General features: G+C 35.3%; 1 protein-coding gene across 2 annotated transcripts in view; it reads left to right on the forward strand.

The window, feature by feature from the left end:
- The window catches only part of LOC150084356 (myotubularin-related protein 9), a 141,911-nt gene extending 125,837 nt beyond the window's left edge, over positions 1-16,074 (forward strand). For both annotated transcript variants that reach the window (XM_090375187.1, XM_090375188.1), the window contains exons 12-14: positions 2,334-2,433; positions 3,918-4,045; positions 15,876-16,074. In XM_090375187.1, the coding sequence (XP_090231313.1) occupies positions 2,334-2,433; positions 3,918-4,045; positions 15,876-15,960 (313 nt within the window). In that variant the 3' untranslated portion in view covers positions 15,961-16,074. The remainder of the gene's footprint in view (positions 1-2,333; positions 2,434-3,917; positions 4,046-15,875) is intronic.
- The last annotated feature ends 1,443 nt before the right edge of the window (positions 16,075-17,517 follow it).

Consider the following 17,517-nt stretch of genomic DNA (forward strand, 5'->3'; position numbering starts at 1 on the left):
CTTTTGGGGAGTGTTACGTATTTGAAAGTGGAAGGCTAGGCAACTTGTTGTGAAGAATTTCACAGTATGAGATGTTATAGTAATGACGTTATGTTACATATTTATTTTGCTCTTTTCATGAGTTTGTTGCATATTAAAATGATACCTTAGTGCATTACCCAATATGTATTAGTAAATTCCTACAGTCAGAGGCCATAAGTGCATCATGCATTAAATTCATGCACCTTTTGGCATCTCTCGTGTTGCAAAAAATAATTCACTTTCAGGTTGTCTATTTTTACACTCGCTGTGCCTACCTACCCACTGAAGATGGAACAGAAATTGGCAAAAATGTGCTGTCTGGGTGATGGTATTAAATTGAGAATAAAATTAATAATAGTTGGAAAGCATTACTTATTTAAAAGTGTTAGGCTAGGCAATTATAAGATTTCACAATACTTGATGTTATAGTAATGATGCTGAATTGAAAACTTTGTTTACCGTATATTAAAATAATGCTTTAGTGCACTGCCTAGTACATGTTAGAATACCTATTGTAGTTGAGCTCACTGCTTTAATAGTGTAATGGGAATGTAATCTAGTTCCTAAAAAAGAATTAGTGTGGGAGATTAATTATATCAAAGTGATCAGATTTATTAATATGATAATTAGACAGAGGCACATTAAAGGAGATTGAAAATTGACAATCAGTTTTAAGCTTTCATTGAAGTAATGATGAATGATAAGTGTATTTCAGTAAAGCTTCCCAAGGGAAGGTACAGAGAAGAAATACAGACAGATCAGTATTAATATATTTAGGGGCCAAACTAATTTAGCACCTAAATCTTTAGATGTTGGAAGGTTGACTTGATGAATGAGTATTGTGCAAGTTGGTGGAATGCACCAGATGTGTGAAAATTAGAGATCAGTGCTCACATGAAAAATAGTTCTTCGTAGGTAAATTGGACACTATTATTTCAGTATTCAAAAAAAATCTTAATGCAACATCACTGCGTATAGGCAGAGTATAAAAAGAAAATAATAGATTTTTTCTTCACAAGATAGAATTCAAGAAACGGCACTGTATTTAGTAGTCATGTGGACTTGAACCATGGTCACTCAAAGTATGTGTACTTGTGTACCCTCATACCTGACCACTCAGCCACAGCAGCCTATTTTAACAAAAACACCATCATTACACTCATGGGGGTTAAAATCACCAATAATAACATGGGTAACATTTCATGTGATCACTGATTTCAGCACATAGAAATTGTCAGCAGTCAATTGTAAATTTAATTTACAGATTCAGGCCTTACAGGAGGGCATGGTAATAAAGAAAAATGTATAAAGCCTTAGTGTCCATTATAACTTTAGGGCAAGTAGCTCACAGTTGGATGTTGCCAGAGTCCAAATTTTAGTTATAGGATACTCCAATATACTTTGGTGCTTCTGTAGCCAGGTGGGCAGGAGCAGCAGTACGTAGCACATGCTTCTTGATTAGACCGGGGTTCGAGCCCATGACCACCAAATACGGAGGATGTGGAAAGGTCCGGGAATGACCACCGCCATATCCCCGGAGCAAATGGCCTTAGTTGCTGATGCTCCTAAAAACCAAATAACAAACAAACAAACAAACTCCAATATACATACATATGCACTTCTAAGGGCCCCCACATGTAATATATATATATATATATATGCACATACTCTAGAAATTTCTAAATGAAAGGATAATTAGTATCACATGAAATATTTCCATATTGTTTACTTCTTACTGTTTTGGCTCAATAAAATGAATTATTGATGGTTTGAATTAAACAAAAAGGTCACTACCGTTTACATCAATCTAAAGTTAGTCAGTGATGTATTTTATATATCGCTTACTAGTTGTATAAAACAGTTATTTCCTGCTTTACCTGAAATCTGACTCAACAATTATCCATAAACATGTTTTAAAAGATGAACATTTAGATATCCTAGCAGATTTGTATTCACATTGAGCAAACATTATACATTACTGCCTCTCTTATATATGCAGATTTGGGCAGTGCTAATTTACAAAGGTTTGAGGTTATTTTGAATCTCATGGGAAGGTAATATTTATATAGAGAGAAAGATCGACAGAAATATATATAATTAATAACAAAAAGATCCTAACCTCAACTAATGTTAAAATATGTAATTTTCAATGATGTAGCTGGTCATTTGAGGTGGCACTTTTTTTCACCAACAGTTCTTTCTTTTGTTGGACAAAATTTAGTTCTTTCTGTTCCTTAATCTTTGAGATATAACTGTATATAAAGAGTGAAGTATGTGTGTTTGACATAAACTATGTTAATGTATTTTAATAGGTCTCATATTAACCGAACAGATATCTTATGCACCTATTTAAATCCCATGTATGAGCCCAACAATAAAGTAATATGGCCTTCTGTTGCTCCACAGAGTTTGGTAAGTATGCATAGACAAAAATGTTTTTTACATATTAAAAATTTATTTTTTATGCTAGGTATTTGTTTGTGATATTGAATTTTCTTTTATGTTTTGTGTAATTTTATTTAATTTTGAGAACGTCTTTATCTGTAATAAGTTATGAAGAGTGATGGTTTGCTTGATATGAATCACTGAATATAAATTTGAGAATAACAGCACAAGTTGATTGCTCAAAATCATTAGTGTACTTTCATTTGCAGAATTTTTTTTTTGCTTTAAAATTATGAAAAATAGGAGGATGCCAGAAGTTTATCAAATAATGATGCTCGGAACACTTTTTATTTAAAAAAAGATTATTTTATTTTTTTGAAAGATAATGTAATTAATGCAACAGATCCTAGGTCAGGAGTTGTTACAGTTCCTGTCAAATTATAGGCCCTAGACAATTGTTTAACTTGTGTAGACATAAACTTGGTCTCATCATTAGCACTACACTTGCATTTCACATTCGTAGCAGAGGAGATAGATAGAGGTGAAAAAACAAATATTTCTCCAGAAACATGACACTTGTCATGCAAGAGAACTGATCAGTACAACAAATGGAACAGCACTAAGACTGAGTGAGCACCACTACTGGTAATTTTTGGAGCGATAATAACATAAAACTAATGAGATGTGCAATGAATAAAGTAATAATATTTAAATATATATAGAAATTCTGGATATGTGAATTTATATCCAGATTAAAAATGGATCAGATATTGCATAAAACTGGATATTTGATAATCGGATGTATGAAAGGTTACTCTACCTGTACAGCATATTCTGATTGCTCAGTATCATTTTTTTTTATTATTTTTTTTCTAGTCTAACACAAATCAAAGAAAGAGGTAGTAATGTTGTTCTCGAAAGTTTGTTTCAATAAAAATAAATAATTGAACAGATGCATTTGTCTTTTTGACTCTTGTTTACAACTTGTCATACTGCCCTTTCTATTAGTGTAATAGTGATGTGATTGAAGTACTTTGAAAATGTTTCATGCTCTATAAAGCTGCATAATATTATCAAAGAACTGATAATTTCCCATGTTAAACATGAAATTAATTTAGGATGAATGTTTCCCAAGCCATATGCAAGTTTATAATTTTACTCATGGGTGCTGAATAAGAATGTAATATAAATATAAACTGACTCTACAATTTTTTTTTTTTCATATATTTAACCTCCTCTCCTTTCTCCAGTAGTAGATATGATGATTCTCAAATTTAGCAGTGTTGGCTTCAGAAGTTGGTCTACCATTATAGCAGAGTCAATGGTGCCCAGTCAGGAAAACTTATGAATTTCACACTTATCTGAAAATTAGAAATGAATTCTACTTAGAGTCCACCACTTTTTGGTGTAGAATTTACACTTTTAAGAATACACATATTTTGATGTATTTTTTATTATAAAACTTGGTTTTATTTTGGATTCTATTTATAGAATAGATTCTTGATATATAGGTACTATGGACATCATTATATTTAAGATGGATATGCGACCCAGTTCCTCAGAAACGAGCATGGCAAACTATTGCTGAAATTAGGGCAAGAGATAAAGAGCTGCGGGCACAGGCTGTGAAGCTGCGAAGGTAACTTTTATAGAAATTTTAAGAAATTCCTTTCTTTTATGTTGAATTCCTTTTTGAATTCACTTTTGAATTGCATTTCACTCTTAAATATAGATATTTTTTTACTGTGCAGTATTTCATTATAATATAATATCATTATAGAGTAAAAACAAAAATTTAGTATTCTATAGCATATCAAACTCAAGTATCTTGTCATTCAAAACTAAATGATGATGAACTGCAAAAGTGCAGTTCACCATCTCCAATGATTAATAACAAATTCTCCCATTTGTTATTAATCATTGCTTAAGTGGTTCTATTTTCTGTTATTATATATAGGAACTTATATCAGGGATTTCTATCGATGCAATGATCATTATCCATGATGGCCTAGTTCAGTGTGTGTACTGTACTGTACTGTACTGCCCACTATTTATTAGAGATATAGCAACAGACTGTGTCTTGATGGGGATATTTCTCACATCTGGAATGGTTGGCCCTCATAAGATTCTCCAGTGCCTTTGGGTTCCCATGTACATCTAGATTGCCATCTTGGATTTCAAAAATCTTATATAGAAATATTTTTCACATTTTCTCAAGGATCTTTGCACAGCAGGTATATGCACACACACACACACACACACACACACACACACACACTCACACTGCCCTACTACTACCATATTTTTTGGTGTATAAGATGCACTTTTTTACCCCATAATTAGTCCCAAAATCAAGATGCGTCTTATACGCTGAGTACTGAGAGCTGTTTTCATTAACATGATTAACAAGTATAAGTGAGTGATATGAATCTTAAAGGTAACATAAGTGGGTTGCGTATCATATCTTCTGTACAAGTTACCATAGTACGAAATAGTTACTTTGCTATTTGCATGTTTTGATTTTCATTCTGTTAACAATGTCAATACCATAAGTAGTAATTGTTATATTTAGGTATTTTGCATTGTGACTTTATTTTGAAGAAAGTGGAAACCTTAATTTTTTTATTCACAGATATTGGCCGAGTTAAATAAGAACAAGAGGATTTCTTATACCCACGGCCTATAAGTTGCTTGTAGTAGCTTATGCAGAGATACATGGCAATAGAGCAGCATCATGTCATTTCAGGCCCCCACCAACCGAAAAAATTGGCAAAATAAAGATATTTTAACTTCAATAAACAAGGCGAAAAGATGTCTACGAGGCAAAGAGGCGCAGTGGCCGGCAGTAGAAGCAGATTTTAAACCACCGTAAAAATGGAATAGCAATATCTACTAAGATGATACAAATAGAGAGCCAGAAATTTGCCTTGACCCACGGTATCTTAGACTTCAAAGGTGGACCATCTTGGTGCTACCGTTTTATGAAGAGAAACGGTCTTCCCATGAGGACTCGAATAAAGATGACTCAAAAAGTGTCTCCTGAATATGAAGAAAAAAATTATTTCTTTTAATAAATACGTCATCAAGTATTTGATGACGCAGACAGAAGAAAATTATCGAAATAGGACAGATTGCTAATATGGATAAAACACCAATAACCTTTGACATTCCATCAAATAAAACAGTGAATTGTAAAGGCAAAAAGTCAATTTGCATAAAAACTAGCGGGAATGAAAAAACTAGATTCACAGTCGTGCTGACGGAACAAAACTGCCACCCTTTCTAATATTTAAGAGAAAACATGTATAAAAGAATAAGCACCACTCGGAGTAATTCTACACACACATGAAAATGGATGAAGGTGGAATGAAGAAATGAATAGAAAAGGTGTGGAACCAAAGAAATTGAGCATTGATGAAAAAAAAATTCACTTTTGGTGTTGGACCACTTAAAATCTCACATCACAGATTTAATTTTTAAAAAATTTAAAGAAGCCAACACAGAATTGGCTGTAATTCCAGGAGGCCTGACTTCTCAGCTTCAACCACTTGATGAATCTCTCAACAAACCCTTTAAAACCTGGGGTGGTCTCAACAAACCCTTTTTTTTCACCTGGGGTGGATGGAATCTATCCAGTTATATTAAAGGAGGCTGCAAAGGAAATAAGCAAACCCTTAGCCATAATTATGAGAGCTTCCATGGACTCAGGGGAGGTACCCATGGACTGGAGATGTGCAAATGTGACCCCAATCCACAAATGAGGATCAAAGGGAGACACAGGTAATTACAGACTTGTTAGTTTAACTTCTGTTCCAGGGAAATTAATGGAGGCACTGGTTAAAGAAGCATTGCAGGATCATCTAGACAGGACTTCAGTTATAGCTCGGACACAGCGTGGGTTTGTTAAGGGGAAGTCTTGTCTGACTAATTTGATTGGGTACTATAATGTAGTCACAAAGGAGCTGGATGCAAAGAATAACTTTGATATCATATATTTGGATCTTAGAAAAGCCTTTGATGCTGCTGCACAAATTGGAGCAGTGTGGCATTGGAGGCAAATTGCTGCTATGTATAAAGGGATGGTTGATTGGGAGAAGACAGAGAGCGGTAATCAATGGACACTGTTCTTTGTGGACTAATGTTATTCGTGGAGTCTCTCAGGGTTCAGTGTTGGATTCATTGTTGTTTTCTGTATTTATAAATGATATTGATGATGGTATATCAGGCTTAATGTCCAAGTTTGCAGATGATACGGTTGGCAGGGTTGTTAATGACACTAATGACAGCACACTGCTGCAACAGGATCTAGGAAAGTTGAGCAGATTCGCTGATAGGTGGCAAATGGAGTTTAACATTGATAAATGTAAAGTACTACATATGGGAAGCAGTAATCCCAGAGTAACGTATCAATTCTGTGGTACCACACTGAGTGGTAGAGAATGAAAAGGACCTGGGGGTAATTGTATAGACAGATATGAAGTTTTCTGAGCAGTGCAGACTGTCTGCAAGAGTAGCTCATGGCTTGTCAATAATATACAGGAATTTTTCTAGCAGGGATAAGGAGGTGATTATTCCCTTGTATAAGGCAATGGTTGGGCCACACCTTGAGTACTGTATACAGGTCTGGAGGCCTCATTTTAAGAAGAATGTAGAGCTGCTGGAACGAGTACAGAGAAGGGCAACAAGATTAGTGAATGGAACAAAAGGGTGCTCTTAAGAAGAAAGGCTTAAGTTTTGCAAATTACAGTGTCTGGAGACTAGGCACCAGCGAGGTGATCTGATAGAGGTGTATAAAGCCTTGAATGGTTTGAGCATGCTCACTGCTGATGGGATTCTTCCTCTTGCTCGGAATAATCGCCTGAGAGGACATAAATTCAAATTGAGGAAAGACGGTTGTAGGATAGATGTGCAGAAGTTTGCCTTTAGCCAGCAGGTGGTTGATTGTTGGAACAAACTTCCATCTGTCGTTGTAGAAGTTGATAGCTTAAATAGATTCAAGGCAGAACTTGACAAACATTTGGAGCGAGTGGATGGGTGAAATAAAGGTTTTTTTTGGCTGATGCTATATAAGCTTGCTTTCTTGCATCATGTGCCTTTGCTAATGCTAATGCTAAAACAGGGGCAGCCAACTTAATATGAGATGCAATCTACTTTTTTTTTAAAATGTGCCGTGATCTACCATCTCAAGAATTTCATTGCACATGGTTAAAAAAGGTGATCAACACATACTGAAAAATGTTGTTTATAAATTTTAAAATTAAATACAATTCAGAATTCTTATTTTAAATTCATACATACATAAATTTTTAATTTATGTAAAGTTTGTGTCTTCATGTCATCTGCCATGTTTTGAAAATAGGGGATATACTGTGATAAGGCCAACCGAAAAGAGCCTTCTGTATGCAAGTCCATAAGAGTAGAGCAGTTCTTCGTCTTTGTTTGTTTCAAATATGAAAAGGCTGATTCACGTAGATATGTGGACACAAAGAGGAATTTAAAAGTTCACCACATTTTTTTACAATTGGGTACTTTTCTCGGCATACATATTTCCAAAAGTCTTTTTCTGATGATCTGGCTTTTAGGAAGATATATCGATTCACAATGTAATAATTTCATTTTCAAGTAATATTTTCTCCATGTGAAAAATCACAGTGATTTTTTTTTGCAATTTGTTTCGTATCTAAGTCAGCATTAAATGGCTAAGAAATATATTGAACAATGTCTTCAATTGTTTCAAAATCATCCACAACTTTCTCAATTTCAAAAACATATTTCTCACTATTAAATTCAAAAACAGGATATTTTTGAAAATGATTTTCCTATTTGCAAAATGATCAAATTTTTTTTCTTTGAGCTCTTTAGCCATTGCCAAAAATTGATATTTATATGCAGAAATACTATAATCATGTCACCCACATTTTTATTTTTCCTTGTAATTCCAAATTCAGATCACTTAATTTACTGGTAAAGTCTGCCAATCACACAACCACTGCATATCTTGTAGCTGCTGATAATCATCTCCCCTTTGATCAACAAATTTTTTATTTCATTCCACAAATTTTGAAATCTCTGTAGAAACTTACTTCGACCCAGCCACCTCACATCTGTGTGTAATATCAGATCTAGTTCATTTTCATCGAGTTGCATTTTGAAAAGTCTCCTTTGAAGAGATTGTCCTTTGAAAGCTATGTCCATAACACTTTTAGTATTTAATCTTAATACTAAAAGTGTTATGGTATGTCCGTTCTTAATACAAGTTCTGTTCTTAATACAAATGGTATGTCCGTTCTTAATAGTCCGTTCTTAATACAAATGGTATGTCCGTTCTTAATACAAGAACGGACAAGAAATATCTTTACTACAAGAAATAGCTAATGCACTTCCAGAGACTTTCTCTGAAATGTCCGCCACTACAGCTTATAATACTTCCTTTGTACAAATCAAAGCCATAGCAGAAAAATATAAGATAAACTTCCAACCTACCCAGTCTCTAGCCTACAATTAATATTTTCGAACTCCAAACAGCATAAAACAGATCACCTAATAGCACTGCTGGAGCTGATGGAATCTTTTATGTAATGCTGAAACATCTAAACAATATAGCTATGAATTTGCTAATAACATTCTTTAACCGGATCTTTCTTGAAGGTACATATCCCTGTACCTGGCATCACTCCATTATTTTAACCTTTCCCAAACCAGGAAAGGATCAATCACTCACACAAAATTAGCAACCAATCTCCCTCACCAGTTGTCTAGGTAAAACTCTAGAAAGGATGATACACAGACGACTTACTTGGGTTCTTGAAACTCAAAAGCTGCTAAACAACAATCAGTTTGGATTCCGACAAAATAGACCTACTTTGGATCTCATGGTGAAAGCAGAGACTAACATCCGTAATGCTTATGTGAAAAATGAACCTTGTAATGGTAAGTTTGGATATTGAAATGGCTTTTGACACAACCTGGAGGTATGGCATATTGCGAGAACTTTATTCCCTAGGATTGCGGGGACATTTACCGAAATTTATTCACCGCCTCCGTAGCCAGGTGGGTAGGAGCAGCAGCATGTAGCACATGCTTCTTGATTAGACCAGGGTTCGAGCCTGTGACCACCAAATACGGAGGATGTGGAAAGGTCAAGGAATGACCACCGCATATCCCCGGAGCAATATGGCCTTAGTTGCTAATGCTCCTAAAAACCAAATAACAAACCGAAATTTATTCAAAACTTTCTCCAAAACAGAACTTTTCAGGTTCGTTATCAAACAGTACTTTCTCATATCTGTACCCAAGAAGGTGTCCCACAAGGGTCAATACTTAGTGCTACTCTTTTTTCACTTAGGCTGTACACTAACCCACAACATTCCCAATACTGTTGAATTATACATGTACGCCGATGATCTCACTCTATCTTGCAGTTCAAAAAATGCTATAAAAAATGGACACAGCAGAATGTATATCGTGTGTCAGAACAAAAAACAGTTGCAATTCACTTCTGCAAAAAATGCAAGCTGCATCCGGAACCAGAACTTCAGCTAAAGAACCACCTGATACCACTCACCAGCAATCTTCGTTTCCTAGGTTTAATATTGGACACCAAACTTAACTTTGTTTTTCACATAGCATATCTCTGAACTGTTTGTTTAAAGAAACTAAATATTCTTTGGTCCATTTCTGCCATGAAATGGGGTACCAATAGATACTCTCTTCTACATCTGTATCATGCTCTTATCAGGTTTCGCTTAGATTATGGAGCTGTTGTCTATGATTTGGAAAAGTGCACTAACCAGACTGAACACCATTCAACACAGTGCCCTTCGTATCTGGACATCCCCTGTCCAGAGTCTGTATGTAGAAGCATATGAACCTCCACTTCACCTTAGAAGGAAAATGCTGCTCCTTAATTATGCATCCAAAATTCAAAGCCTTCCAGCTCATCCTCTTCGACCTTTGCTTCTCAACCCTGATTGGATCACGTTCTACAACAGCAAAATTACTGAAAATAGACCCACACTAGTATTCGATCAAAAGAATTGATACATGCCTGGGACATAAATTTTGACAATATGCTTCAAGAGAATGATGTACTTGATCCACCCTGGTCTGTAACTCTCCCTCACTGTGATACCTATTTTCAGCAATGGGGAAAGAAATCCCTGGCAGATGAAAGTATTAAACAGCTACATAAAGGCCATGCCTTTATGTAGCCTCAACAATGCTCAACGCTGTATAATATATACAGATGTTCAAAAACAGACTTCTGTTGGTGCGGCAGCTGTCTTTTCCTCTTTTACACTTTCTATATCACTACCAATTGAGTGTAGCAGTTACACTGCAGAATTATATGCAATAAAATTAGCCCTAGAAAATATAAACACTTTCTACAATACTAGCAGTATAATATACACAGATTCCATGAGTACAGTGTCTGCATTAGACAATAAACTTTCAATATCGCATCCCATCAAATTTTTTCCTGCTTAAACAACCTACGAAGTAAGAATCATGCAGTGATATTTTTCTGGATTCCAGGGCATTCTAGTATCACAGGTAATGAGAGAGCAGACCAGGCAGCCAAACAACCAGTCGGTACAATACCATCACATTACCAAGTACCATATATAGATTATTTGAAGTGCATTAAAAAAATTTATACTTTTCAGTGGTCTGAAATCTGGAGGTCACAAACGAACAACAAATTGCTCGAAATCAAAGAGGAACCATCACTATGGAAATCTAGCTTCAGGAAAAACAGACAGGAAGAGATTGTTCTGGCAAGATTACGCATACACATCCAACCCATATATATCTACTCAAGGAGGATGTCCCGCCTCAATGCACACATTGTACTTTACCACCTACCATCAAGAATGTAAGCACTATTCCTATTCCTCTTAGATTGTAAGCACTATTCCTATTTCCGAGGCGCCTCCATAGCTAGGTGGGCAGGAGCAGCAGCAGTGCATAGCACACACTTCTTGATTAGACCGGGGTTCGAGCCTGTGACCACCAAATACGGAGGATGTGGAAAGGTCAGGGAATGACCACTGCATATCCCTGGAGCAATATGGCGTTAGTTGCCAATGCTCCTAAAAACCAAATAACAACAACCTATTTCCGAAAAAATACTTTCCTTTCACTGTCAAGACTGAAAGAGCATTTATCACTCACCCATATTATTGGAAACAATGCAAATTTAAATGAACTACCGTATGTATAAGACGCACCTTTTTTCGAAAAATTTGGAGAAAAAAATTGGGTGCGTCTTATACAGTGGTTGTAGATTTTTTTTTAACTTGCATTTCCCGGTTTTTCGCACTTGTTGTCTTTGCGCTCATTGTTTCGCGCTTGTTACCGGTATATTAGGTTACGTTTTGCCACGTTCTGCCCAGAAATGGCTCAGAAAAGATTTTCGTACAGTGCTGAATTCAAGTTAAGTGATCCAGTTTGCAAAAGTGAATGGAAATTGTGCTGCTGAACATAAGTTTGGTCCTCCTCCAAATGAGAAAACAATCCGAGACTGGCTACGGGAAGAAGAAACCCTACTGAAAACACCACGGCAGAAGAAGGCTATGAGAGACAAGTCAGCAAAATAGCCTGATTTAGAGAGGGAATTGAAGATATGGATTGAGGAGCAAAGGGCAATTGGAATTCCTGTGTCCACAAAGATGGTTCAGCATGAAGCAAGAAGAATTGCTGATGAAAAAGAAGTTACTGATTTCAAAGGAGGACACAATTGGTGCTTCAGGTTCATGAAACGGAATGGACTAAGCATGCGTACATGCACCAGACTTGCCCAAAAGATGCCTAAGGTCCTTGAATTTCATTGTTTTGTCATTCAATGTCGGAAGACACATCAGTTTGAGTTGGGACAGATTGCAAATATGGACAAAGTCCCCCTTCAATTTGATGTCCCAAGTAACAGAACTGTTGATAAGAAGGCGGGTGAAAACTGACTGTGAAGGCAAGTGGACATGAAAAGAGCCATTATACAGTTGTTCTAACTTGTTGTGCTGACGGAACCAAGCTGCCTCCTATGCTGATTTTCAAACACAAAACAATGCCAAAAGAAGACATTCCTCGAGGAGTGGTTGTCCATGTTCATGACAAGGGTTGGATGGATCAGGATGGGATGAAGATCTGGTTTGAAGAAGTTTGCGTAAGAGCCCACCACCAGGTGGGCTCTTACGCAAACCTGCCCTATTGGTGCTTGATCAGTTCAGGGTACACATAACAAAAAATACAAAGAAGATTGCTGCAGAGCAAAAAACAAAACCTGCCATCATACCTGGAGGCTTGACATCCCAGCTCCAACCACTTGATGTCAGCATTAACAAACTCTTCAAAGCTGCCATGAGAGACGAATGGAACCAATGGATGAAGTCTTCTGGGGACAATTTGACACCAGCAGGAAGAGTGAAAAAACCAATTATAGGAGAAGTTTGTACCTGGGTGAAAAGATCCTGGTGATGAAATCCTGGATAATATCAAGATTGAGATCGTTGTCAAGTCATTTAAAAGAAGTGTGGCATTTCAAATGCCATAGATGGAACTGAGGATGAGGCAATATATGAAGACAGTGATTCGTCATCAGACACAGATGAGGACAAGCTAATGGATGGGAGTTTTGACAGTGATGAGTTGTATGAATTTTATGATGAATAAAATTTGAGTTCAATAACTTTATGTAATACATTTTTTTTTTCAAATTTCGGGCTCCAAAATTAAGGTGCGTCTTATACATGGGGAAATACAGTATTTACCTTTCTTAAGCAGATACGAATATATGATATTCTATGATGACACAAAATTGGACCAAATTTTTATATAAAAACATGTCATTGGAATAGGCACGTTTTGGCCCCAGTTGCCTTTGTGCCCAAAACCACCAATACCAATACTTATTTCTTTGAAGCGTTGCATCACAGTATTTCGAGATAATTGCAGATCTTGAAGAGCACTTTTAATTTCATTTTTGTTCTTAAAATTTTCAAAAAGAGAATATGTTATTTCTAAAAATGAGTCTTCGATGAATTGACCATCAGAAAATGGTTTGAATTTTTTTTCAAGAAGATGACTCACTTTAAATGATGCTACAGTTACTGCTTTAGATTTTAAATGAGATTGTAATCTGAAGTGACACGAAAAAATTTTGTTGTGTGAATAATCTGGATTTAAGTTCTTTTAATTTATTTTTTCTAAGGTCACTATTAGGCGGAAAATCCGATTAGTATTTACTGTGGAGTGTGCTAAAGTGTCTTTCTAAATTTCCCTCTTTGGGTCTAACCATGGAAGCATTGCAAATCAAACAACATCATTTTTCTTTTATCATTACAAAAAGTATTCTAGTTCCCACTCTTGATGAAAATGATACGTTTTACCGTTTTTCGTAGTATTTATTTTAAATCAAAGGGTATTAAATTAATGTATAAGTACTGTCCAGTTATTAATATTAAGTAAGCTAAATGAGAATTCAACACATACACTATGCTCTCCACGATGTAACCGCGTGAATTTTCACTAGACAAGCCTAGCGGCTGTGCAGCAACAAGAGTAGTCACATGGTTCAACGGATTTGTAATAAATGTATGCAGTGAGGTTCATAATAATAATAACATTCAGATTTTGACAAATCTATTGTTTATATATATATCTAAAATTCATCGTGATTGACCGAAATTAAAGCCATGATCGACTTGTTGGCTGCCCCTGCTTTAAAACATACATGAGAGAAGAGTGGAACCATTGGATGATAAATACACCCAAGGGAGCACTGAAATGGCCAAGTATTGAACAGGTGTGTCAGTGGGTAAGGATTCCTGTGACAAAATGAAGGAAGAAATAGTACAGAACTCTTAAAAAGTATTTTTTTGTTCATACAAAAAAAGACAATTTTTTGTATGAACATTTGGATGAAGAATGACAGTAAAATTAATTTTGGTAGTGAGAACAAAAGTGAAGGTGACCATTTTGGATTTTAATTGATAATGGCTCTTGGATCCAATTTTACCTTATTAAAATTCTTATAGTCATAATCTTGTAATTCTTAAATGTTTAATGATAAAAATATGAAAAAAGAAATTGTGATTTATTTATTTCCACATTTTATCATTAAAATGTGGAAATAAATTCCACATTTACACATTTTATCATTAAAAAATTTGGGGTGCATCTTATACACCAGAAAATACAGTAATATGCAGAGACCCTTCCATTGATAGTTGGTCACATCCTATTCAAGAAACACATGTCAGACAACTATATATATAAATATAGACAGCTATAAATGTAATAGTGGATTGTAGGCTTTTGAGAGGACAGTAGTGTGATTGTGAATACAAGATATCCTGATCGACAGAGTTAACAGTCTTCCAGCATGGAATGATAATAGTGTGCCACATAAACAGTTGGTCTGTAAATAACATTTCAATGGCTCTGAAGATCCCTGAAGGTTGACATGTGATCTGCAAATGGAAGTGGACTGGTGCTGAAAACATGAAATGACCCTTAAAACCTCCATGTTTGATAAAACGTGACAGGAGAGCTCTGCAAAGAATCATTCACTCAGAGTGCAGGTTGACATTGTTGTGGCACACATACACCATCCCTCAGTGAGATGATTGGAACACATTCTGGCACCAGTACAGTGTGTAGGATGCTACAGGATGTGGGTTGCCATGGATATGCTGCTCAAGTCCACAAGCTGCTATCCAACCTGACTAATGCTAGACATTTTCTAGCTTACTGTAAGGCATGCTATTTTTGGACTATGTACCAGTGGAAAACTGTTTTGGAGCAATGAGTCACAGTACATGATCCCCCAGTCTGATCGCCATGTCACATGGCGATCATATCATGGATACCCAGAGAAAACTACCTGCTGGACTATATTGCCCCAACAGTGAAGTTTTGTGAGGCAGTGTGATGGTCTGTGGTTGTTTTTCATAGTCTGGCCTGGGACCAGTGGTTGTTTTGGATAAAATCATCTTTCTGTCTAAACATCCTGAACAGTAATGGATTACCTATGTTGCTTGTTATAACAACTGATTTGAGGAGGACATGAGTGTTGAAAACTTGGACTAGCCAGCCCAGAGTCCTGACCTCAGACCTGGGATGAATTGGATTGATGAGTGCATGAGAGGAAAGACCATGAAATTCATTTTATTTATTAGTGAGAATAATACCAATTTGGTTATTAAAAACTAAGTTACACAAATATATTCTCTTGTTATGATATGCTGTGCTATGCTATGCTGTATCTTGATAAGCTATGCTGAAAATTGTCCATTACACAAAGTTACAAGTTTTTATCAATCATTGTGGTTTCCTGTGGAATCTTCTCTTTTAATTTAGCAATGATTTTAATTTAGTGACCTGAGAATGCTAAAAGACAAAATTATTCCATTAATGCAGTACAAGATCAGTTTTCAGTATCGGTTTTATTTTACTTATTCTTTTCCTTACAGGCAGCTGGATGAACTGGAACGAGAGGCAGTGAATGCTGGATTGTTGACTCCGCCTCCAGATGAGATTCCCTGTGATAACAGCTGAGCATTAAGGCTCGTTAAATTCTGTCCTGTTGTGATACTCTAGTCTTGTTATACACTTTATCTTTCTGTAATTGATAACCATGCGCTACCTACTTGCATTATTTAGGTAAAGGAAAAAAATCTGTACCTGTCTGTATTGACTTTTGTTAAATTGATCCAAAGTACTTTGTTACTAAATCAACCTTTTTTTAATAGTACTTTTCATATATTAAGAAAGCTACTATTACCTCTGAAGTCCTTGAACAGTATTATACAAGTATTATCAACATTAAATTTTCACTAAGGCCAAAAAAAAGAATTTTCTAAATCATATTTAATATTTTGTAATTGTTGAACTTTGTTTGGAAAATTAAAAAAAAGACTGAGGACAACAGCTTTTACAGTTTCTGACTAACTTTCTTATTTTCAATTGCCTGTGCCTTCCAGTAATGAAAATATCTTCATTTTACTCTGTGTTTTATCATATTAAGACAACTATCATGACTATTATTTATGTTAAATATGACAGTTGTGTGTATATCATGATAAAATAAACTGCTTAAAATAAACTGAGGTAGTGCATGATCAAGATAGAAGAAGAGATATGTCTACTTTTTAAAATGTTTTTATCATCTTTGCAGTTTGCACCTGATGGAAATGCAGTCTAAGCAATTCTCCATTCAGTGTAGAATAAATAAATTTCAATAATATGTTACAGTAGGAATTAATGCATATGCAAACTTAATAAGAAAAGAATATTTTAGATAGATAGTTTTGCATAAATTTTATTATATCCAATTAGGTTAATGAACCCTATTTATTTTCTTTGTCATCCTCAAATGACAATTCATCCTGACTATCACTAGCACTGTGTTACAATATAGTAGTAGTAATGGCAAATGATAGTGCTCTTACCTAAGAGCACCCTTTTGTTCCCTTCCCTAGAAAGGCTTCAGTAGTTCAGTGATCAGTAATTAGCTGCTGACATGCATTTTTAACTTTACAGAATTAATTGCACCATTTTTGGCAGTGTGCAACGTAGCTCTAGTATCACATGCTTTTCATTCATATATTGATGTAATGATGTTACATTTTCTAAATTTAAATGCTACAATGAAAGTCATGTACAGTTTAGCCTGTGCCCTGATCAATTCATCCATATTCAAATTTGAATGGTATAGTGGCATAAAACCGAAATATGCAGAGGGTTTTTAATATTTCATCCAGTTTATATATTTTTATTTGGTGGCATATGGATTTTGATTAGCATATTTTAGTACACATTTGGAATGAGTAAAGGGATGAAACCATATTGAATTCCGTATCAGTAATATCCTTATATCCTTTATAACAAATTATGACTAGGTGCATTATCTGTCAATAACATGCAGTTTGTTTGTTTGCCACATTCAGTATTTATTTTTGTTTCACAAAAACATAAAATTCCACTTTGATTTTGTTGTAGTCAGTCTCTGAAAACCTTTTTTTTTTTTGGATTTTGAGTTATTAGCAGTAGCATAAAGGAAAATTGATGGGTCTGCTCCTTAAAAGAAAAGCTGCTGTTTTAATTGAATAAAAA

Source organism: Mastigoproctus giganteus, chromosome 6 (assembly GCF_048544385.1).
Source record: "Mastigoproctus giganteus isolate SK-2022 chromosome 6, ASM4854438v1, whole genome shotgun sequence".
NCBI lineage: Eukaryota > Metazoa > Arthropoda > Arachnida > Uropygi > Thelyphonidae > Mastigoproctus > Mastigoproctus giganteus.